At 32.5% G+C, this 25,726-nt stretch overlaps 2 protein-coding genes across 13 annotated transcripts; one reads left to right on the top strand and one right to left on the bottom strand.

Moving 5' to 3' along the window:
* The first annotated feature begins 1,452 nt into the window (after window positions 1-1,452).
* Window positions 1,453-9,498, top strand: LOC108567107 (glutathione-specific gamma-glutamylcyclotransferase 1). 5 transcript variants are annotated; one of them, XM_017927376.1, is made up of 6 exons: window positions 1,453-1,621; window positions 2,967-3,448; window positions 3,499-3,595; window positions 4,907-5,002; window positions 5,231-5,386; window positions 6,221-6,552. In XM_017927376.1, the coding sequence occupies exons 2-6, from the start codon at window positions 3,210-3,212 to the stop codon at window positions 6,266-6,268; spliced, it is 636 nt and encodes a 211-aa protein (XP_017782865.1). In that variant the 5' UTR covers window positions 1,453-1,621; window positions 2,967-3,209; the 3' UTR covers window positions 6,269-6,552. The 5 variants fall into 5 exon arrangements, with proteins under 5 accessions (XP_017782865.1, XP_017782861.1, XP_017782863.1 ...); XM_017927372.1 differs by lacking the exons at window positions 2,967-3,448; window positions 3,499-3,595; window positions 6,221-6,552 and adding exons at window positions 8,104-8,308; window positions 8,379-8,414; window positions 8,819-9,498 and having other exon boundaries at window positions 1,496-1,621; window positions 4,907-4,988; XM_017927377.1 differs by lacking the exons at window positions 2,967-3,448; window positions 3,499-3,595; window positions 5,231-5,386; window positions 6,221-6,552 and adding exons at window positions 8,104-8,308; window positions 8,379-8,414; window positions 8,819-9,498 and having other exon boundaries at window positions 1,549-1,621; window positions 4,907-4,988.
* A 665-nt stretch (window positions 9,499-10,163) lies between these two features.
* Window positions 10,164-24,402, bottom strand: LOC108567074 (kinesin-related protein 4-like). Of its 8 annotated transcripts, none has more exons than XM_017927303.1 (9): window positions 24,384-24,402; window positions 17,426-17,622; window positions 16,233-17,366; window positions 15,962-16,179; window positions 15,812-15,904; window positions 11,512-15,760; window positions 11,071-11,454; window positions 10,846-11,013; window positions 10,164-10,788 (listed from the first exon to the last, which is right to left on the bottom strand). In XM_017927303.1, exons 2-9 carry the CDS (start codon window positions 17,586-17,588, stop codon window positions 10,199-10,201), a joined length of 6,999 nt encoding a protein of 2,332 aa, XP_017782792.1. In that variant the 5' UTR covers window positions 17,589-17,622; window positions 24,384-24,402; the 3' UTR covers window positions 10,164-10,198. The 8 variants fall into 8 exon arrangements, with proteins under 8 accessions (XP_017782792.1, XP_017782786.1, XP_017782794.1 ...); XM_017927297.1 differs by lacking the exon at window positions 24,384-24,402 and adding an exon at window positions 20,451-20,620; XM_017927305.1 differs by lacking the exon at window positions 24,384-24,402 and adding an exon at window positions 20,451-20,620 and having other exon boundaries at window positions 15,812-15,901.
* Window positions 24,403-25,726: the final 1,324 nt, after the last annotated feature.

Raw genomic sequence — 25,726 nt, 5'->3', positions numbered from 1 at the left:
TGGAACGGTTATCAATCCTTCTGGGAAATTAATAAAGCAATAAAGGTAAGAATTTCTCTTCGAATTTCATTCTAGGAACGAATTGTATGTTTGTATTCTTGACAAAAGAATGCCCAAGAAATGGTAATAAAGAAATTATATGAAATGATCTTTGATCATTGATTGCATAGGTAATTTTTATAAAGAAAACAAAAAGCAACAGCGGTCCATTATTCAATGTTCCAGGAAATAAATAAAAGGATGAGGGAAAGAGTTTCCTGCTCAGAAAGTGCGAGTACCATCTTCTTATAATTATTTTTTTTGTACGTTGATTGTATACCGCGCTTAGAAAGGAAATGCCACTTCAATTACACGATTAAATTATGACAGCGACAAGAAACAATTAAAGGCCGTTTACGTATCGGCATTACGTGTGTTATTTATTTACATGTGGACAGTGGAAGGAAAAAAAAGTATATATAAATAAAGAACGAAACACATATTAAATGAAAGAACCCGTTCATATTTTTGCTGGCGAATTTATTTATTTACTCGTCCGTTCTTCAACACGTTGTATAGTAAGTCAATTAGCATAAGCGATTCTTTCGAACTTACATTATTTTGTTGTTTTTTTTTTCGTTTAAGCGACTATTGTTTATAAGCATTATGTAATTGTTTAATTAAATGATTGATGGCTTTCTTCTGTGTTATGACAAATTTTTACGCGATCACCAGGATATCAGGAACGTGCGGAGGTGAGGATTCTAGGTGGCAGCACCTCACGGCCTCAACATTATCTATAAAACCAATTCACCTTAATGCTAATAGTTTTGCCTAACTAAGATGTCCAATTTGAAAGTACACCTATCACTCGATTTACACGAGAAAAACGTGTATATCAAAATTGTAACTTTTATATGTAAAACCGTGTAAAACAAAATGTATACAGCTAAAAATAGTTTTTTTTTATCATAGCCAGATATTTTCTATTTTTTTAATTTATTTTATTATTTTAAACTGTGTAAAAGCTAAAACGTGTTAAAAAAAAGATAGGACGTGTTGTAAAACGAAGGATGGTCAAACTTTGTTTTTTAATTTAAATATTTTTTAAACCATGCATAAGCGAAATCGTGTAAAGAAAGTACCGTGTAAAACGATAGCAATATCTTGGTCTATCTGTACTTTGATTTTGAAGTGTACTTAGTTACAAATTTATTCATTTTTTAACAAAGATCCAATCGGAAAATAAAACATGAACGCTATTTGGGTAGCCTATATAACAATACAATAATTTGAATAAAAAAACTTTTATAATTAAAGCAAATCTAATTATAAATTAATTTTCATAAATGCGTCATAACCACGTCAGCAATCAATTATTTTTTTTATAAAATCAAAATAAAAGCAAAGCAAAAAGTAGTCAAATGATAAGAATGAATTCTGTCTTGTGTTTATTATTTCTTTTTTTAAACTGATTTCGAGGCTACAAGTTAATAATGTTTGTCAAATTTTAGTTTAGTTATTGTATTTTGTTGAGACGCAAAACACCATTGGAAAATAGGATAGGAACATTTTTTGGCAAAAAGTCAATATCAAAAGCGTGTGACACAAAATAAAAGTATTGTAGATCAAGGACTTTCATGTAAGTTTTCATCACCAGAGCTTACAATCAATTTAGAGTTCGTTAATCCTGACAAAAAAATCTCTACTTTCTCAATGAAAAATTTTAATTAATCCTTCATTAATTGGTAATTAGTCAATTTGTACTTTTGTAGTTAGTAATTAAAAAAAATAATAATTACAGATAATATCAATTAACTTATGTAAATATAAAACACTTCTATTAATACATTATTTTTTTGATTTTTTTTTATTATCACTTTAATCATTTGAAACATGATAACATTATTCAACATTATCTAATGGCTTAATTTATATTTAAATTATATTGCTTAATACAATAGTTGCTTTTGTTTATATTTTTTGTTAACTATTGTTTAACTTTGCAAGATCAACTCGGAAATTTCCTTTCTTTTATACGTGATTCCCAACCATGTGCCATGTCCCACCTAAGCCTTTCTTAAATTATATAACATATACATAATATCTAACATATACATAATACGCCATACGCTTAAACTCTAGATGTGTCCATTTTCTTAACAATAAATCACAATTTCATTCAGTCAAGTCTCTTTTTGTGCAGTTAAAGTCCTCGATTATTATCGTTTCGAACAGATCCGAATCCATAACACAAAACCAAAAACTAATTAATTCCCTAATTAGTCAAAACAATCTTAATCTTTGGTTGCTTCAAAACACTAAATGTTTACATTTATTTGGTTGTGCACACGAAAGCGTTACATAATAGTTCCGTATCTGAAAAAGCGTGCGTCCAGCCTAAATAAAAAAAAAATGTACACATCCATTTGTTTATTTATTTTTATTATTTTCTGTGATCTTCGAATCCACGTATCTCGGATTGACCTTGGAAGTCGGTGCGTTTATCACGAAAATTCAATGATAATAATGATATATAAACGGCGCTTGCAACACGTTTGCTTCCTGCCTTCGTTTCGTGTATAATTGTATTTGAATGCGGTTTTAATGATTCGCTGAAGATTATAGGATTTAAATGCAATCGATGCAAACGAGCGAAGGCACGTGAACCGGATCAAAGGGTTCGATTTCGATATCTAATGAATATTTCTAACGAATTGGAACACAATTCCTTCGCATTTTGAGCTACGATGTTGAAGTCTCTGAAATTCAATAGGCTTGTTCTGAACTACATGGGTTTGTGGTTTGGGAAGATGAATCTAAAGCGTCTGCTATACCTAATCTGTGTGGTGATCATTGAACAGTCGATATTCTTTGGCTTTTTTGGTCACATCCATTACGCTATCTCAACTGGCGTTGAAGATCAACTAATTGTTGTGACAGATATAGCTTGTTTAATGCCAGACATCGTTTTAATTCTCTTCCAGGTCAACCATATCAACAACTGGAAATTATGCGAATGGTTGCACGATAACATCGATAAATTCCAGAACGAATGCGATAAACCCAAGGATTTTGATGAAATTGATGAGAAGCTGCTTAAGCTCAGTAAGAGGTTCTTCTGGTTATTCATATTTCTAACTAGTATACCTTTTGTGGCTTCGTTCTTTATAACTTGCGAGAAACACATAGTCACAGACTGTGGCTTGATCAGTTACAGTTATGTCTATATGGATACGTTTTATACACCTGCAAGGCAGATTTTCTTCTTTACCCAATTGTTCTCTACATATTTTACTGCATATAGTATAGTTTTCAGCTACTTAGATTACTTAGTGTGTATCCGGTGCGTTTTGTCTATGTTCAAGCACTTAAATTTAAAGTTGGACAAGCTGAAACACTTCAAAACCAGATCATCCAGGAAAGTTCAGATCAAAAACTGTGTTATTTACCATTTACGCATCATCAAGTGAGTTCAAATTCATTTTCTAGAAACAGTGCTCAAAATTTCTGTTTCAGATTGTCGAATACACTGAACTCAGCATATAAGAACGCAACAATTTCAATCTTCATAGCGCCAGTGATGCTAAGCGTAATTATTTTTCAAATTTTATCGGTATGTACGTTTCTTACAATCATCATTTCTTCAAATACTAAAATATTATTTCTTGTAACATTTACTTAGTATAATTCTTCAAGTTATATTAACAAAGGTTTTGCTATAATTTTTACTAAGCGTGTCATCAGCAGGACCTTTGAATTTTGGGTATGGTGACATTCCAGTTTGTGCTCCCCATATTTCACGATTCACCGTCATAGCGACGTCGTTAGTATATTACAATAATTAACGAAGTGGTCCAAATTTAGCAACTCTCATATTCAAATATATATAATTTATTTTAATATCATAATTATACTATAAATGACGATGATGTTACATTTACATACAATTACATTGTTTTTTTGAAGTCGTATTTGTATTTTAATAATTAAGGTTATGCTTATTATTGTATATGTCTGAAAAGTGTTCTAAAAATAATCAAACCAACTGAAAATAATTTTCAGGCAGACTCAGACATAACAAACTCAAATAGCTATGATATGTAAACAATTGCCGAGTAATAATCAGTTTCTTGAGGAAAAAAATCACATATGTTCTAAATTTATTTACAGTACACGCGAATTCCTACAACACCCTTAAAATATATAACGCGATACTAGTACAACGCCTAATTCAATGAAATACGGGAATCCGTGTTATACGAGGATTATTCAGATTTTCATATTACGCGATTTCATACAAAGCGTAACTTATTAATCGCATTATACGGAAGTCTACTGAATTTGCTATATATTAATGTGACTTCGTTGATATAAATATGTCGTGATATAAATATTTAGAAATTACTTTTATTATTATATTTAACTCACATAGAATGTAATAAATTTAATGCATGTTGTTTCTCTAAACAAACATTTCGCTTAGTATAAGCAATCAATTTATAATTCTACACGATATAAAACATTATTAAACTGCAACCATACTATAAGTGATTTAAGACATTCATATTTGACAGGCTACAAACATCATTTAAAAAAGATGTTGTTAAATTTGCCATTGCTTAATGTGTACCAAATTAAATAAATTTATGCAACTATACTTATGTATTCGAATAATGTTAATTACATATTACGTATTATATGTAACGTTTCGTAATACCTGTAACATTTATGCCTTAGGGAAATGTTCCTCGATGCAATTGCGTAACATCTGCATTAAATATTTCTTTTATTGGGAATATTTATGATTTTGCAAAATGTCGAGGATTCAATCCGAAAGTTGCTTCATCCAAGGCAGCCTACGAAATGGATAAAGCTTATTGACGTTAACGGACACATCCAAATTGAAAGCTTCTTTTTCTTTCAGGGTGGGAATCACATCATGTACAACGTGATCCACATGATTATCTGGTTATTGGTTCTAATATCGTCCTGTGCAACTGGAGAAAGTATGATCGAACATGTAAAGCTTACAACGTTATAACAATCAATACCTCGCATAATCCGGGTAATCTATTTGAAACTGGACTAAATACATATAAAAAAAATCGATTATTTTTGTCCATTTTTTTTCAGAATTTATTTTGTCAATTAATTATTTTTTTTAATTTACAAACCGGACTGATCGAAGCTGGACTATGGGAGGTATTGCACAAGAGAAACAGTTAAATATGTTTCGAATGATTTTCAGAGTTTGTCCATTGTGAATGCAGCGTACGATTCCATTCCGTTCGACGGAGACACGGAATCTCAGAAGGATATTATCCTTATTATACGAAGGGCTAGTCGTCCTTTAACATTGAATATAGGAAGCTTCAGCGACTTCACGAATCCATTCGCATTGAGCGTACGTAACGAATCCTTGGCATATTCGAATTCGCTTAATTTATATTAAAGTTCAAACACTAATTACAAAAAAAGAGGAAATTAACTGAATATGATTTATTAAAACGCAGTTGGTGAAAAAAAAAATTATGAAGCAGATTTTCCAACCGTAACGAAAGCAAAACCGGAACGAAAACCGTTGATACATTTAAATAAAGCATTCGTTTGAACGCATTTATATTGGCTTTCATACAAATGATCAAATAAATTAATACTCTACTTTTGTAATCAATCGGAATTAATAATTTTCAATAAGAAATTAACAAAATTGTTTGTAAAAAAAACTCTGTTTTCTTTCACTTATAATAATTTATATTTAGGAATTTCCATGCATTGATTACACAGGAATAAGATAATAATGTTTGTGTGGACCGAAAACCGGACAGGAAATCATTACAGTTGAACGACCTGATTAGAACTGCTAATATTGGGTTAATTTGCCTCTCTTTTCATGCTAGGTGCTGCAATACTTTTGTAGACTAACGGTTCCTAAATACTCTTAATATTTACTTCTTCAAATTACTACTAGACAATAAATTGAGCTAAATGCAACTGCTTATATTGGCTTAAGTTTCTACTCTTTTTTTAATCAGTAACAAGTTTTTATTTTACAAATAAATCAAGCCATAATTCAGATTAAGTTATATAAGTTTTTGAGTTGACAAATAAATCTATGTAATTACGTCGAGACAAATATAACATTGCTTTTGTAAATAAAAAGAATTGAATATGCCAATGATTGTTATATAATTGACATCAAAATGTAATACTAACTCCTTGCTTATGTGTATTACAGACGTTCAAATTTTCCTACACCGTTACAACTTATTTGGTGCAGAAGTAATAGAAGGATTTTGAATGTTCTTCTTTGTAACAGACAAAAAAAACTTGCTTATCTTATGTCGCTTTAAACACCTCACAAGCACATTAACAATTGGATCTTCAATTGAATGATTGCCAACTCGAGCGCGTTTGCAATTTATTTTGAACCTTTGCCCTTTCTTTAGATGTAACCAAATACACTCTTATAAAAAAAAATATTTTATTGCAATAATGCAACAGAATTGTAGTGCAGATAATTCTTCAATTTATTTCAATAACAAACGTTTATATTTCTATATTTTTTTATTAAATACGACTTATAACAATTGTTATACTGAAATAATGTTTTATCTATTAAACGAAAATGTTCTTATATGTTTACCTTTTTGTGTGGAAATAATTTAATAAATAATAGAGTAAAACTTATTTGGATTATTTTGTATTAAATTCAGATAATCATAAGTAGAAGAAAATCTAAAAATATTTTGAAGCTTCTTGTCTCCAAATGATTTTATTTTTGTGTATTTGTGACCTGAATAATATTATGCAAGAGGGACAAAGATTCATATAGAATACATATTTGAAATACATTCGATTCCGCTTAATCGGGATACATTTTGTCCCAATTATCCGAAGTTCCACAAAAAATACAGGATTAGTGTTTTTTAATATTTTATTTAATAAATTGCACAAAATAAAACAAGTCACAAAACTTTACGTATGTATATTAAAAAAATAATAGAAAATGCTATAAATTGTGTGTAAAGTTTTGTGACACACGATTAGTGTCCCGATTAAACGGAATAAATTTGTTTAATTTCCTTAGTTTTGTTTTCGTTCTTTAGCGGCTGCCCTGATTAACAGGTGTCCCAATTAACCGGAATCGACTATATTTAAATTAGGAATAGATCCAATTTACTCATTTCTTCAATACGATTTATTTTAATGTAAATGTGATTGATAAGCAGAAATTCCAAAGATTATCAGTTCGAATGAAAACATCTAATTAAAATTTTCATCAAATGCTCTTGAATTAATTTCTGCTTGTAACTGGATTTTTAAATTTAAAAAAAATCATAAATGTTGCAAAACGTGTCACTTTGCGAATATCGCTATTATTGTGTGACGTAAGTCATGAGTTTCATAGAAATAATATTAAAATGCTTGAGCTGATGATAAGAGAAAATTACTAAGAAATTGGGATCAATCAAAATTAATATCATTATAATAATAAAATAAAAACGATTTGTGCAGAAAGTCTTGTAAGTAACTTTATTACAAAACAGGGCGGAAAAACCTTTGCTAAACAACCTGTTGCAATGATTCATGTGTTTTTATGTCTCATACTTTTATTTTGTATGTATTTATATATGTTATTAAAAATATATATTTAATATAACAAATGTTTAAGTAATTATTATGATAATAAAATGTTGACATAATTGCTATCAATATACAAATATCATAGAAAAAGTTTGAATAAAATAAATTTAATAGTTGAGACAAATATATTGATAATTGGTTAAGAAAAAAGATGCGAATTTAGGAAATTCTTTCGATTTTCCGAAAGGTTTGAACTTTCTCCGAACTTGAAATGCGCGTCAGGATTACATCATGCGGTTCCGCTTATGGGACACGCGAGACAGCGGTCTGCCATTCATTGAACGTCGGGCGCGCGTTGTAAACAGTTGGTCTGGGCATCTAAACATAACAGAAAACAAATCATTTAATAAAAGTAAACGAAGCCCCCCAGTAAATAGACTGAAAGAAAGTATAAAAAGGACGGGCTGTGCGGTAGGCATGGCTCAGTGAAGGATTCGCAAACCTCAATTAGTTATTCTAGTGGTTCACTTGCAGTCGAACCATGGCTGAAGCGAGGAAGAGCATCACAGTCCAAAACGGTGTCACCGGTGAAGACGCAAAGGCCTGCTGGATCTTTGGCTACGGCAGCATCTGCTGGAAACCAGATTTTGACGTAAAGAAAGTTGTATTCGGAAGCATCAGAGGATATTCTAGGAAATTTTGGCAGGGCAACAAAGCGCACCGCGGAACCAAAGATCAGGTAAATACTGCCGGATTCCTAAGTCTGCAAAAAAAGACTTACTTTTCATTATTTACTATTTGTATTACAGCTGAGCCGCGTGGCGACCCTTGTGTCGGATGATAAGGTGAGTGTCATTGTTCTTATCAGTGCAACGTTACGGAAATCCCAGAATTGCTCGGGTTATTTCATATCACCATAGCATAGCTACAAAAGATCTTTGTCTTTAGAAGCCTATTATCATTTCTGTTTATTTATTATACTTTAATCCCATTCATTGGCTACACGGAAAGTCTATTTAAACCGGCCGACATTGAAATTCGAAATTGCAATGACCCACTTGATGTTATATTTATAATATCAAATATAATCCAAGACAAAGATATAAACTTAATTGTCCACCTACATTTGAGAAACGTATCCATATTAAAGAAAGAAGGAAAATTTGATGCTGCATGCGCACACGAGAAAGCAGTTTCGACATCACCTAAATATAATCATACTAATTTTGTGATTTTTTATGAATTCCAGAGTGTCGTGCATGGCGTGGCGTTCATTGTTAGCGATGAACAGGTCATCCAGAATTTAAAGGAGCGCGAAATCACGCTCGGTGGATACACGACTATTTTTACCACTTTCTATCCTTCCAACGGACCTTCCTTCGACATCCTAGTATACGTTGCGCAGCAGGATAACGACATGTGGCTTGGAGATGCACCGATGCCGAAGATGGTGGATCAGATCATGCGGTCAAAAGGACCGAGTGGTCATAATGTTGAGTACGTGTTGCGGTTGGCGCACTTCAGTAAAATGCACTTTCCTAATATCAAAGATGATCACCTTTACGGACTGGAGGATGCACTGATGCAGAAGATACAGGAAATGAAACTACCTCTAGACTCATTAATGGGCGATGGCAAGGACTGCGTGACCTACGTTCTCAGTGATGAGGAACTGGACTTTAACAGACATGAGTTAGATCAGGAAAGAACGAACTCCTTCCAGTACACCACTGATGTACCAGACAAGAAACTACGTTGCCTCAATATCTGAGAAACTCATAAACATCGTATTACTAACACAACACAGCTATGTGCCCAATAATCAAACGATTAGCTAATACCTAACCAATTCTCACCAAAAACAAGCACAAAAGAAAAAAATTATATTTAATTACTAAACATATATTATTATTACTTACTGACTGTGATGCTACAATTCTTATTTGTTTTTATATATAAAGTATTTTATTAAGATGTTCTGATCGACTCTTATTGTAATATTAATCCTACAATTTATATTAGCTCAAAACTTGCATACTTAAATATAAATAGTATTATATATATATATATACCATACCAAGAAAATAACGCAAATCAACTACTTAACATATATTATACATCTTCATATTAACGTTACATTAAGTATTATCTATTACATATACTATAAGCTTAATAATATTGTTAAATATCAGGGTCCGGCAAACATTTTAAATTTACGAATGAAACTATGATAGGTTCATTTTCAATTTAACTACAAAACTACAAATTTTAGATATTTAAATCTCGTCACACAAGCAACCCAACAAACATTTTAAATTATTTATGCACCTAACACAGCATGAGAATAAATATTTGAGAAGCGAGTTATATAATTGCAAATGCCATCAGTTTAATCCAATTCAATAAAATATTTAATTTGTGGAAATTTACAGTTAATATATTTTCTACTTATATCTATACATTTTAAAAACAAATTTCTATACATTCGTACACGTATAATAACAATAAAATATAGGTATTCTGTTATATAAAATGTAACTTATAAAATAAATATTAAAATAAACAAAGCTAGAACTACTTAAGATAAAAATATATATATAATCACAAAAAATAACACAGCCAACTAAAATTAATCTTTTTTCTGCATGTCTCTTAATTTACGAGCTCGAAGAAGTAAATTGGGTGGACTAGTAGAAGTTGATGCTGGAGGTATGAAAGTATGAACGGATGTAGTAGTTGGAACGAAAGTTGATGGCACGTTTCTTATTTTACGACGAGCTCGAAGAAGTAAATTGGGTGGACTAGTTGATGTTGATGCTGGAGGTATAACAGTATGAAATGATGTATCACTTGGAATGAAAGAAGATAGCGAAGTGGATTGAGCTGCTGTTTGTTGCCGAACATCATCCATCGGCAGATAATCTGCAATGTCTTGAAGTTGTTCGTTGTTGTCCAAGCGCATACGAATGAGTGCCTTTAACGATGCATATTTAAGCGCCAGCTGGTTATAGTTTAGTATGTTGACGCTGCAAGGCATGTTGCGCACGATTTTGTCATGAACATACGAAACATTTTGATCTAATTCCATGATCCTGTCACGTGTCTTTTCCTTTTCTTCCAAGCATATTTCATCTAAATATTTTAAGGAAGTTGTCAACCTCTCAATGACCAACATGAAAAAATCAATAACATTTTTGTTAGATTCGAAAAACAAGCAGCCTGTAAACAAATAAATGTGTAAATATATTAAAAAAAAAGCAAAACAAGAAAGCTTACGTTTATCAGGAGGAGAAGACAAAATTGGTTGCAGGACATTTACATCTTTCTTCAATTCTTCGAGGAATGTTTCTATATAGCATCGTTTATTTGCTAACATCTTTTTCGCTGCCTCAAGCTTACATTTTACATTGTTCAGAGTCTTAAGACTTTCACTTTCCAAATTACCTACAACACATTAAATTATCAAATTAGGGCTGTTTTAACTAATTGAAAACTAATTACCTAAAATTGGCAGAAATCGATCAACGAGTTTCAACACTTCATTTATAGTTTGTGAATCTGTCTCTACTTTTGTATACCAAAACGAATTTGTCTCTGAGATCTTGCTCAATGCCAGCACCTTCTTATTGGTAAAGTTCAACAGAGATGTACAATGTTCGCATGCATCATACCCTTTGGTCATGCACCGGTTTAAATTTCTTAAAAGAATTTCAGTGCAATTGAATTGATCCTGCAATTCAAGTGCGTCAGAGTCTTCATCACTTCTAAGTTTAGATTGGAGAATTTTATGTTGATCATTCAGCATTTGATTTAACTTCATCAAATTGTCATTACTCTTTTGATACTCCGCGATCTCAGCGCGGCGTTTCTGACATTTCTCACAAGCTGCAAAAAAATAATTAGAACAATAGTATGTTTAAGAGCAAATAACTGGAAACATACCATCAATGTCCCTACGCTGGTCGTGAAGGGACTGCCTGCGTTCCTTTACTCCTTCTTGGAACGACTTTGAAGTATTCGCTTCTTCAAACCTAGATTCCACCGTTTGCTCTTTTAAATGTGTTCTGTAGATCTTTTGTGCAGTTTGAAGCTCCACGATCTTCTTATTCAATTTTTCAACGTTCGCGTATTCCACCGCGAGCTTAGCTTTCAGTACTTGCACATCTGAATTGCTAACAGTCAAATTTTCAGTCATTTTACGAGTGTTATCTTTTTCGGACTCTAAAGTTTTTTTGAGAGTATCCATGTGATTTTTCGTCTTTTGTAGAGCTTTACGGAAATCGTTAATTTTGCACTGTAACGACTGATTTTTACTCCTCAATCGGTAGCAATTGTCTATTAATTTACTGTTGTGCAGTGTCGTCTTATACACAGTCGATTTAAGTTCATTTATTGTTTGTTCACACGAAGAGCATCCATTTGCTTCCAATGTATCAAGGCTGGCAATAGCGCCATCTTGTACTGCGACTTCGGGCACATTATCAACTTCTTCAGTCTCTTGTGATTCTTCTTCCTCTTCATTAGCTTTCTCAAGCTCCATCTCCTTGACTTTTTCTTCTAAATTAGAGTTTCTTTTCTTAATTTCCCTAATCTCTTGATTCTTGACAGCAACGTCCTTTTCTAATTCTTTTATGGTTCTATTATGCTTTTCGTTTATAGCTCTTATATTAATAATTGTTGTATTCAAGATGTGTAATTTACAGTCGATATCCTCTTTATTTTTCTTCTGCTCATCAGTTGTATTAGTCAATTTAGTAATCGTCAATAAGGCTTTATTCAGCTCTTCTTTTAATTTCGTAGTCTCACATTTCTCTTTTTCCAAAATTACTGCAATTTCTTTACATTCTTCTTCTTTACGAGTACTCAAATTTGCCAAAGATTTAATCTCCTTCCTGTGGTCTTGGTTAATTTTCGTTACGTTCGTCAAATACGACTCTGTCATGGTGTCACAATTTTTACGAGCCGTTAGAATTTGTATTTTCAGATTAGTTATTTCGCTTTCAAGATCATTGTTCTTCTTCGCATATGATTTTAATAAGTCGTTGTTCTGGCGATAATTCTCTATGACGCGATTATGATTGTCATTTATATTTTTAACTTCCTTAGTATGAGTCTCCTTTAAATTTTCAATTTCTTTTGTAGTTTTTTTTATTTTTTCTTCTGCGACATTCAACGCATTTGCTAGATTACTTTTAGAAATTGTGTGCACCTTTAGATTGGCTTCGTTATTCCTAAGTTCTTCCTTAAGCTTCTTCTGCAATGCTGCGATTTCTATATTTTGAAGCTGCATAGTCTTTTCATACGAATCTTTAAGTTCATTTATTTTTACAGAGTCCTTATGGTCATTAGCCTGCATTAGTGCGCGCATTTCCTCGCTATGCATAGCACGAACTCTTTCAATTTCATCTGCGTGATTGTTATATGCGGCGGTAATTTTCTCCTGTACACTCTGCACTTCCATTTCGAGTTGCTTCACCTGATCAGAACTTTCTTCCAATAAACGATCATTGATAGCATTAACAGATCGTAATTTATTTTCATAAGCTTGGATCTGTTCCTTATGATTGCGAATAATTCTTGTATCTTTATCTAACTTTAATTCGCTCTCTTTCTTCTTGTGATTCGCTTTCAATTGACTAATCTCCAAATTATATTTTTCTTTCAAATCTTCGATGTTTATTCTTGCATCCTTCAACTCGGTTCTCGAATCAGCCAGACGCCTCTGGTATTGGACGATCGTATCATTAACTGTAGCAAGCTCTTGATTTTTGATAGTCATTTCAGCCTCGTGGGTATCGTAGAGCGATTTATAATTCTTTTCCAGCTCTTCATTGGCCTTCTCTGCAGCGACAAGATTATTTCGCACCGCATTTAGTTGCTCCTCCAATCTCTTTATCTCTATAGCGCATTCACATAACATATGTTTAAGAGGCTTTGTATCAGATTCCATATCACTTGGAATCGTAGAATCTTCATTATTGGTATCATTATCATCGTTTTCCCTTTTAACCGCAGGCTCGTGTTGTTTGATCTTATCTTCAAGATCTTTCACTTCAACAATGTGGTTTAGCTTCAATTCCTCAAACAGCCGTTCAGTTCTTTTCAATTCGTTATGTTTCAAATTCAATTCCTCTTCAAGATGCTGTATTTGCATGGAACCTTCATTTAACAGGTCTTCATTACATTTAATACTTTGAGATAATTTCTCTTTCAGCAGCAACACTTCATCAGAAGCATTCTTCAGTGATGCGGTAAGCTCTATTATTTGTGTATCTCTCACCCTTACGGTATCATCTTGTCTCTTAATATCATCTTCTAATTTCCCCACCTTCTGTTTGTACTGCTGGGCCAAATCATCATTAATATTCTTTAAATGTGCATCCTTTTCAGCCAATAAGACTCTCAATTCTTTCATCTCCTCGTTGTTGGCATTCAATGTACTTTTTAGGCTTTGCAACTGCTCGTTTGTGGCAGCATTTATTTGTTCGTGCTGCTGGCGAACATTTGTTAGTTCCAAAGCAAGCTGCTTCTTCTCTTCAATAGCTTGATCTAATTCTGATCTCATCAGATTCATATCTTTGTTGGACTCATGTTGAATGCTTTTGCTGTATTCGCTCGCCGCATTCAAGTTGTCCATGGTCGTTTGATACATCTCTTGCATGCTTTTAGATTGTTTGATTGCTTCATTGCGTTCCTTATTTGCAGTCTCCACTTGAGTATTCAGAGAACTTTTTTCTTGCTGCAGCTGCAATTGCAAAGCTTCATAGGATCTGTTTGCTGCATCCAAGCTGCTCTGACCGGATTCTACTAATAGTTGCAAACGTTTTACTTCCATTGATATTTCGATACTCTCTTTATTATTTGTCTCCAATTCTACTTGAAGAGAACTTATATTAGCTTCTAACTCCTTAATACGTTCCATGCTCTTCTCAGATACCATTTTAGTTTCGCACTCCTTCTCTTCTAATACAGTTTTGCTCGTTATCTGCATTTCATTTATAACTCGTTCGTAATTATTATATCGCTCTAAAGAATAATTGTTTTGCTTTGTTATATTCAGCTTCAAATTATCTATTTCTGTTTCATATTTCTTTAAAGCTTCCTTTATCAAATCAATTTCATCTGTGCACTCATTTTCTTCTTGTTTTTTATTGGCAATATCCTGTTGTATTGCAGACAGTTGTTCTGAGTAAGTGCTTTGAATCTTACCTATTTCAGACGTCTTACTTTTCTCATTTAAGTTCAATTGATCTTGTACTGTAAGCAACTCTTTTTGCAGTTGGCTTATTGTAATATTAGCTTTTGCTAACTTATGTTCACCGTCACTTAACTCAATGGATGCTTGAGTATTAGCTTGAGTCAGCTGACTATTGTATTCATCAGCCATAGTTTTATTATATCCACTAAGTTCCTTTACTGTATTTTCATAGGTCATCACCTGAGCCGAATGATTATCATTCATAGTAGTCAGTTGTGCAGAATGTTCATTGAGAAGTTTTTCATTTTCCTGCTGGAGTTTTATTATTTGCATTTCAAGATCATTATTTCTTATTTGTAGATTATTTACATAATCGTTCTGCTCTATGTTAACTTCCTCACGTGTACTTTTGGTAAGATGAGATGAATTTGCTGTAAGCAGTGATTGGAGCGATGAGAAACCTTTCCTTAGATCTTCAAAAATTTCTTCGTTAGAGTTCGTCAAACCAACTGATTGATCATTTATGTTCGGCGAAGAACTTGATCGGACCATGATGGGTTCATCATAAATGCAGATCTTTGAGTCACTTATTGATTTGCGTAAATCGCATTTCCTTATGTTAGTCAAATCATCAGTCGACATATTTTCATTCTGGGATGATCCTAATATCTTATTTTTCAGTAAAGTTTCTCGGAACTTAATTTCACTGTTCTCCTCTAAAAGTAACTTGTTCTGCTCTATCGCCATAACCAACTTCGCCTCCAAGCATAATTTATCTTCACGAATCTGGAACTCCTTACTTGTTTTCGCTTCCTCACACTGCATTTTATTATCAATTTTATCCGTATCAATTGTAGAAATATCCATGGGTTGTGCAATATCGGATTTCTTTTTTGACATCACACTTAATAGTTCAGATTCGCGAATTTTGAAGCGCGACTTGAGAGACTCCATTGATATCTCCATTTCACTATTTTTAATTTCTAGCTTGTCCTGCAAATATAATTAATACTACACGTAATATTAAAACATTTAGAGACTTACAACTAAATCGCGCATTGACATGAAACTCTCTTCAATGTCTTTCCTTTTAGTCCTCTCCGTTTCCAGCTCCTTATTCAAATTTTCCAATTCCTGCTATACAAGACATTAAAGGTATCAGTATATAACAATCATATTAGTATTCTAATTTACCATCGTGTTGAAATCATGTTCGTACTGATTGAACTTTTTAAGTTCGGTGTGCGATTCATCCAAATCCACAAGTCGCTGTCGAAGAACTCGTTTGGGGGTACTGCAAGTAGATTCTACTTCGGACACATCCATTTCATCAGGAATGGTAATCGTATCTAGCGCCTCCTCAGAATGATCGGATGGAGCAGGTTCCGCAGTTAGGAAGGATGGAGAAGGTTCTGGACATATATTGTAATTAAATAATACAAATTTGACACATTTGTCAACTTACTTGTTTCTTCAGATATTCTAAGTAGAGGAATTTTACTATACATGGACGAACTTGGCCTTTCAAAACCCATTGTATGTCTTCGACTACTGGTCCTTATTGGTTCCCTTCTTACATAACTAAGCTGAATATTTTTTATTTGATCTTCAAGACTTTTAATCATCTTATCTTTCATAGACTGGTTTACTTGTAAAGTTATGTTTTTTGTACGCTCAAGTTCGAGTTGATTGATCAATTTCTTCTCTTTATTTTTCTGTTGCTTTATTAAAGCTTCATTGGTAAGCACCTGGTTTACTCGTGGTTTTGTTTTAATTGTCTTTGCAGCTTGTGCAAACATTAGAGTAGATTGCGTATTTTCTATTGAAACTGGTGTAACTGCAGCAATAATAAGGGTCTTGCAATTCCCTCCTAATGCATTAGAGAGCAGTCTTGTAAGTTTCGAGTCCCTAAAATTTACATGGCTTACATTCTCTGCAAGCTGTCGAATAACTCTGGACAAAATTGAAAGCGATTTATTTATTTGACCACCTTCCTTGAGTCTTGCACCTGTAGCCTTTGTCTGGGCTACCCGTTCAGAACCAGCCAAATCCACAAAATACAATTGTGACACTTGCACTGGAATCTCCTCATCTCCACAAACATCATCACTTGGGGATGACTCAATCACTATTTTAAATATTACGTGGCTTCTGGAACTCCTCTCATTCATAGCTGTACCAAAGATCTGTCTATTTCTGTTGCCTTTCATCACAACATCCATGAGTTCATCACTAGAGCGAGTGATCTCCTCCACACAATTGGCTATACTCAAATTACCACTTATATCCTCACGGATTTTCAAATCAGTTTGTGATTTATTCAACAAGTCATTAATTTTATCGTTATAGATTTCAATATAGGAACTCCTTAGCAAATACTTCCTCTTGTTATCATTTTGAATAACATGAAATATATCATCTATAGCCAGCGGTATGATTCCTTTCTCCTTTTGATCTCCCATTATGGAGTGTGTCTTTCCAGATGATGTCTGCCCATACGCAAATACTGTACCATTAATACCATCAATAGCAGACTGAACAATAGGTCTAACTTTATTATAGACGTCTGCATTCTTCTTCTGCTTATCAAATATGTAGTCTAATAGGAATTAAATTAAGTTTTATAATACAGCTTATTGTTCAAAAGTAATAACTCACCAAATATGTAAAAATTATCGTGCATAGTTGAACTGCCATCGTTGATCAGACAGATTGTATTGTCCTCAACCTTCCAGAACTCCTTGCATCCTTCCTTTTGCTCTCTGCTGATTGTAGGCCTCACCCTCACAACCACATTAATTGTGTCATCGCTATCCTCCATGTTTCCAGTATTTCATTAATATCACTAAATGTTACTGGTAACAGAAAAATGAATATTATAGGCTAATCACAACTATCAATGTAACATTGAGACAAAAAAAATGTTCATATATAAAAAAAAATATAAAAAAGCACAACACAAGTTTGAATAGGAAACAGATGTAACGAGTACCGGCAAATTCTTTTTTTTTGTAATCAAATAACGAACTTACAAATTTTGCTATCAGCATGCTCTATACTTTCTTATAGTAACAGTCACTAAATCTATGTTCTAACATTGTTGTCACCAGCTAAACTTGTATTTCAAATAAAATAAACAACAGTATTATGAGAATAGGATAAACGCTTAACGGATACCAGCTAAACCGCTTGCGCGAAAGATCATTGCTGATGGCGGTTATATAAACACTAGCGAAGACAGCAACAGGCGCCGTATACCACAAGTTGCCTAATTGCAAAGCAACTTTGATTCCTTAATCAAATATAATTTTAAACAATATAAACTGTACTGCTCTGTAATTAGTAAGCTATCTGCAATTAATATTGTAATATGTAATTTATAACGTTCTTCCTCGTATTCGGAATAAAGTAATCCATTACAATTATTGGTTGATCAACAAATACTTACACAAAATTAGATTCAAATGTAAATATTCTTCTGCATTTAACATAAGTCTTGGCTATTCAATAAACAAAATGAACTCTCGAGTCGGCATAGTTTTTCAAACAATGATTGAACCCCGTCGGTATTGAAGATTCCTACTGTCGGTACAGTGCGAGCCAATCAAATCACCGGGTTATGGCGGCAGAAAAAATACGAAAGTTTATAAACTAAATTATATAAGTTATACAAATAAATATGGTTAATGCGACAAATTTGAAAACCAAATTATAACTATTCAATTGTTTAATAATAATAATTACTTACAGATAAATTTGTTCCAAACTTAAATACTCATAGGAATTAAACACAAAGACAATGAACGTGAAGACCGTACAAGGTTTCAAACAAAAGTGAGCTTGATTTTTAATAAAATACAAGAATTCCTACGTGGGGACCATTCAAAACACGGAATATTTGCCATAAAAGATAATAAAGAAGTGTGGATGTTTGCAAAAGTCACAAGTTTTCAAACAAAAGTGAACAATATGGAAGATTCGGCAAAACATGTCACTGGGCGTTGGCCAGAAAAAAAAGAGCTTAGAAGATACAGCTTTATCATAAGTACATAACAAATTCAATAAAATTACATTAGAACAGTCGCAACAAAAATTCTTCTGCACCGACCACCCCCCACACCCCTATATATGTGCCAATTTTCGAATTGCCCCGTTTAACAATATGGACGATTTCCATCACCGGTTTTGGCGGCAAAAGTTTTCGAACTATTTTTTATCAGCCGGATAAGAATGTACATTCTTAATGGTCGCTGTATAAATATCTAATAAGAAATACTTACAGAGAAATTTGATTCACTTTTGTATTCTGTCCGGAATTAAACAGTAGTCGCGGCCATTACAATGCAATATGGTGGAATCGGTAAGGGTTTCCGAACTGAAGTGAACTAGTCGGCAATAAAATTGAATGCTCCTACGCGCGCAGCCTCCGCGAACCAATCAAATCACCGGATATGAACGGTAGAAGAAAAAAAAAGAACGCAGAAGTTACAGCTTTTTCAAAAGTACATAACAAATACAGGAAAATTACATTAGAACAGTCGCAACAAAAATTCTTCTGCCCGCTGACCACCACCCCCCCACCCATATATGTGCCCACATTCGAATTGCCCCGTTTAACAATATAGACGATTTACATCACCGGTTTTGGCGGCAAAAGAAAAGTGCAAAAGTTTTCGAACTATTTTTTTATCAGTCGGATAAGAATGTACATTCATAATGGTCGCTTTATAAATATCTAATAAGAAATACTTACAGAGAAATTTGATTCACTTTTGTATTCTGTCGGGAATTAAACAGTAGTCGCGGCCATTAAAATGCAATACGGTGCAATCGGTAAGGATTTCCGAACTGAAGTGAACCTAGTCGGCAACAAAATTGAATACTCCTACGCGCGCAGCCTCCGCGAACCAATCAAATCACCGGCTTTTTCATAAGTACATAACAAAAATTCTTATGCCCGGCAATAAACGAATTATAACGGTTTTGGCGGCAAAAGAAGAGCCTAAAAGTTTTCTAACTATTTTTTTAAACTATTATTATCGGACCGATAAGAATGTACATACATAATGGTCGCTTTTTAATTATTTAATAGCAAGTACTTACAGAGAAACTTGTCACTACACTCTAGTCGCGGCCATTACAATCCAACATGGCGAATCATCTCGAATTTTCAAAACTAATGTGAACTTTGTAACTAACAAATTGAAATGCTCTCCAACTCGCTACCAGTGCGAAATAATTAAATCTACCGCTAAGATTAAGACGTCGCTAAACTTAACTAAACAATTTGATCTGAAACCGAGGCGAGTTTAAGAGGTGTACTTGGTCGGTAATAGCAGATTCCTACAAGTGCGAACCAATCATGGCGATGGGATTGGCGGTAGAAAAATGCGCAAAAGTTAAAAAAATTAGTTTAGAAACTATTACTATCAGCCGAATAAGAATGGATATGCACAATTATTCGCAAAAACCAAATTAAATACAGCAAAGCTTCGTAGACGTGTAGGCCGCCATTTAAAAAGAACAACTTTTTTTTTGTTGGTTTGTTGTTGTAAATGCTTACGGTCCTTTCCCTCCGGTCCATGTTTGTGGGGTTTGCGTCGCTCCCCCATTTTAAATAAAATCCGCGTTCCAAGAAACATGCGGGCCATTAGTTCATTCGATGATAAATAAAGTAACTTACATAAGTTTCAATCAGTGTGCGCGGTTCTGCAAAATTCTGATCTGAAGATTTTTCACTACACAAAAGATGGACACCAACGGACAATGCTTTCGAAACAAGTGAGACTATGCAGTTCGCTCCCGGTACAGATTCTCAATACTGCCGTTGGCGCTCACCACCAATCATATTGATCCAAATGTTCGCGATAAAAAAAACAACAAGTTGTACATGTTACCAACAATTAATCTAGTAACATTTTTAGGCAACTCAACAAAACTTAATTTTATCACCCTAAATGTAATATTACATGATTATGTAGATATGATAATGATTGTTTCAGATTGTTTCATGATTCAAGAATTATTAGATATATTTCAATATATTCTTTTTAAATTTTTTATTCATTTCTTTCTTTTTAACCTAAGTTATAGTTTGTAATGGTAACAACCTTACAATTAATGCAGTGGCATTCAAATCGTCAAAATTTCTTTGTCTTATTTTTTAAAAGCCCGAAATGAAAAATATCCCACAATGCGCCTCAATAAAATAAATCTTCTAAATATTCTTTTATAAACACAACTGTGTAAATATTAAACAAAGCATAGTTGTTTTATAAAATTGCGTTCACTTGATATGCAAAAATGATTATTTCAATGTTATAATTTATAAAAAAGAGACGAATTTCTTGTATTAAGTTTTATTTCCACGAATTTATTAATGTAGGATTTAATTACATTAAAAAAAATAATTACTATATATTGCTAATGATATCTTAATAAATTATTTCTTGTAATTTTAACATGTTTATTGGTCAATTTCTATACGAAAACGTTTGGATAAATATAACCAATTGTAGTTGCAAATGATATCGCCAAACACTAGACGAAGGCAACGCCCAGCTTTATTCGTTCTTAACAATTATATTGGTTCTAATGGTCGGGTCGGCCTTATTCTTAGAGAAAATAAAGTAATAACAAATTTAGGCGTTTTCTATACGAAAACTTTTCTGCGTATCTCTGCGTAGTGATAAAGAACAGCAGTTGCAAATCATATCCTCGAATGCTAGATGAAGAAACGGCAACGCCCGTTTTTTTTTTGTTGTTAACAATTCTATTGGTTCTAATACTCGGGTTGAACTGCAAAACTATTGGTGTCTCACAACTATTTTTTTTTTGTTAGAGATAATAAAGTAGTAAAAAAATTAGGCGTTTCCTATACGCCTGTTTTTTTTTTGTTCTTAACAATTCTATTGGTTTTAACGGTTAGGTCCGCCTGCAAACTATTGATATATTGCTTGAATTATGAATTTGCTCATTACTTGCATCGATATCCCGATTAAGCGCGGAATCAACTGTATTTTGTTTAATATATAAATTGGCGAGATCTTCATATTATCATTTCCTTAAACTTTGTATGGTTCTGGTATTAACATTTACTTGGTAATTCAAATTATATAATAATTTAACTAATTTCTTAGAGATTTTTTTTCTAGTCTTTACAAATTTGACTAAAATTATTTCAAACTTTATTAATTTTTCATTAACTTTATTCATATAAGAATTAACATTTACTTTGATATTCAAATTTATATAATAAGTACAGTGGAACCTCACTTAACGAGCATTTCGCTTAACGTGCAAAATTAATTGTACGAAAAATGACTCGCTTAACGAGCGACGTTTCTTATAACGAGTGTCAATGAGAAGAGAAGTCCTGAATTGCGCGCCGGCTACATAATTTTTAAAACTTGTGCACTCATATTAATGTATTTTTGAATATATTAACCATCTTCGATTTTCTTTGTCATCTTTGTTTGAAGCGGACTATACTTTGCAAATACAGAACACAAATGTATTGTGTCCAACCATTATTATAATATATAAACACATTATATAAGCTTTTTTCAATAAACAAGAGACCTCCACCAAGTCCCTTTGTCGGTACAAGTAATATAAACAAATATAAACTCATTTCACCATGTGTGAATTGGAAAACAGTTCTTGCTGTTATTTGTGTTTTTTTTTTGTGCAAAATTTAATAACACTTACATGTCTCCGAATAAAAAGCCAAAGAAAAAACATAATCATATATATGAAAAGCAATTTCATGAGAAAAATCGAGACCAAGTTATACATTTTTTTCTCCGGCATGGAACGCATTATCGTAATTTACATTAGTTTATATGGGAAAACGTGTTTCAATATACGAGTATTTCACTATACGAGTGTTTCACTATACGAGTATTTCACTATACGAGTAAAAATCCGGAAATTTTGGAACGGATTAAACTCGCGAAGTTCTCTTTTCCTCATATTTTGTAAGATTCAGGATTCCCGAGATTAAGAAATCCTTGGATTATCTCGTAGTTATGTCGTTGTGGAGTCTTAGAGGCGTTTATGAATATTAAATGCAATATTCTTAATTAACTTTATTATACTCATCGGAGTTTTATTGAAAATTCAACAATACAATAGTTGATCTCAGGGATTATTACTAAGAGTTACATTATCCTCTTAAGTTAGTATTTAAGAAGTAAGCTCTTCCTTGGACTCTCCAAGTAAAACTATCTTCTCAGTTAGACCCCTTAACTAAGACTTCCTCATAGTTCGACCCTCTAGCTAAGATTAAATTATATAACATAAAAATGTGTTTATTTCAAAGTGTGGGCGGTAAAGAACAACCGTTACAACCGTTTCTTTATATAAGTTGTATGGTCCTACCGAAATATTTAGGAGTGGAAGAAGGCTGTTAAGTGGTGATAAAATAGATGCAACTATACAATTTAAAGTTACGTGAAATTTGCTTTGTAATACTTAAGAGGAAAGTGGTAGATCTAACAAATATACATATTAGTTATACAATAGATGATAATAAATTGGTTGGCCACGACACAGGTATTAAAATTTACTTGGAAATTCAAATTACATAATAATTTAACTAATTTCCTAGTTATTACAAATTTGTCTAAAATTACTTCAAACTTTATTAATTTTTCATTAACTTTATTCTTATAGGAAATTAGTCAACAGTCCACTTAAAAAAAAGATACAAAATCCTGTTGTATAAGCAATTACTTAGACCTATTATAACATATGCGGCACCCGTCTGGTGTGGCGCCGCAGAAATACACAAAAAGAAACTAAAAATCTTGGAAAACAAATGTTTTCGACTAGCGCGAAAGGGACATTAGAATCACCGACCTAGTTCAAGAAGCTGGAATAGTTCACATCGATCAGTACATTATTGAAGCCACCGAAACGTTTTACAGTTTGCAATTAAATAATAATAGACAGAAATCACAAATGTGAGAGCTCACAATACACCTAAAATATAAACTTCCATACCAAAACCTCTTTTTCTTCCACATGTAAATACTCTCTATCTCCCTCCCCCATCCAACACCATCACTCCTCTCCTAAATAAATAATTGATAAGGCCCTAGAGGCCTAATATATTTTTAATGCATTTTAAATAAAATTTACCACGCACATTTTCCCTCCAACATAGAAATAGTTGTATATATGTACTAACAACCATAGTTTAAATATTTTAATCTTAAGTATCCTAAGCACTTCAAATGTAAATAATTGCTCCGGCAATTATCTCCATAATATTGTTAAAAGTGTAAGAAATATAAACCTATGCAATAATTATGTTGAGAGATTTGTATCAATAATTATGTATGTAAATAAAGTTACTTTTGAATTGAATTTTTGCTTGTATCACGAAAATCTAATACCAAAGGTCGTTGGTTCGATTCCCAAAACCCACAATAAATTGTGGTGGCTATTAAACTCGAAAGGGGTAGAAATAGGGTAGAAATATTAATAAAAAGGAAATATAAAAAATAATAATAAAAATCCGCTAAATTATAACTATCACAATTAGCCGAATAAAAATGTAGATTCATAATGTTCGTTATTCAATTGTTTAATAATAATAATAATTACTTACAGAATAAATTTGTTCAAACTTAAATACACATAGGAATTAAACACAATAAAAATGTATATGAAGACGGTACGAGGTTTCAAACAAAAATGAGCTTGGTTTTGCGATAAAAGAAAATAGAGAAGTGGGGATGTCTGCACTTGTTGATAAGAAATGGAAGAAAAGAATTCCCCCATCAACTAGTGAAATCGGAGCCGCAGGATTCCCTGCTCGATTTGTCTCTTCTACGTTGTTATAGAAACCTTAATTAATGTATAAAGACCGAGGTTAAGGTAATTGTGTCAGTCTGTCACAGGTTAAATGTACCATATGAGGTGGAATCCTCCAGGAAGAAAAAAAAGAACAAATGATTAGTGATATAGAATTTACGGTCTCAGGTGATAAGAAAAAATCCAAAAGGAAAAAAGCCGATTCACGTGAAATATTAAAAGCAAACACAATATTAGTGGTGATATTTATCAAATAATGAAAGAACTAGAAAAGACAAATGAATGTATATTTATTTAGAAAAAAAATTGGCTATAGTAACGGGGACGGAAGCCTTTTGAGTCGGCAATTTTGCTTCCTCTCTCGTGTATTTTCTTATGAAGAGGGGCACATCGATCTTATTATCCCACGGGCGCCAAGAAAAAGCATATTTTGGACACTAATTTTAAGTTCCGAAGAAAAATGTGCATATATAATGGACGAACTTTTATTACTTCTATTACTTTTATTAATTTTAAAATTTAATTACTAAATGAGATTAATTACAAGTGACGGTCGTTAAAACTCAATATGGATGTACAGATTTTCAAATAAAAGTGGACAAATTAAATTATTAAACACGATTCGCAGTAAAATTCAAACAAAATTGAACAAGAAATATATATAATTTCAAAAAAGTTAACTCATGCAAAGGACCATAGATGTTTCTGACCTATTAAGTTTTATTTACACGAATTTATTAATGTAAGATTTAATTATATTAAAAAGAAATAATTACTATATATTGCTAATGATATCTTAATAAATTATTTCTTAATTTTTTGTAATTTTAGCATATTTATTGGTAAAAAAATTAGGCGACTTCTATACGAAAACGTTTGTGCGTATCTCTGAATTAACATTTACTTTAACATTCAATATCCTATAGGAATCTTATATAAGTCTGCTTTATATTACAAATAATAAAATATATATAATTTACATAATTCTTTACAGTTACTTAATATTAACAACATACATTCATTAATATATATTTTAATCTTCAATTATAAAAAAAGACAAACATTTTCTTAACGCCACAAGCAACAAGTAGAAGGATTAGCAGCAGTATAGATAACAGCAATAATGATTAAGTTGCG

Source organism: Nicrophorus vespilloides, unplaced genomic scaffold (assembly GCF_001412225.1).
Source record: "Nicrophorus vespilloides isolate i.1.1-1 unplaced genomic scaffold, Nicve_v1.0, whole genome shotgun sequence".
Classification (NCBI taxonomy): domain Eukaryota; kingdom Metazoa; phylum Arthropoda; class Insecta; order Coleoptera; family Silphidae; genus Nicrophorus; species Nicrophorus vespilloides.
The sequence above is the reverse complement of the archived record's forward strand: the minus strand, read 5'-3'. Positions and strand labels throughout refer to the sequence as shown.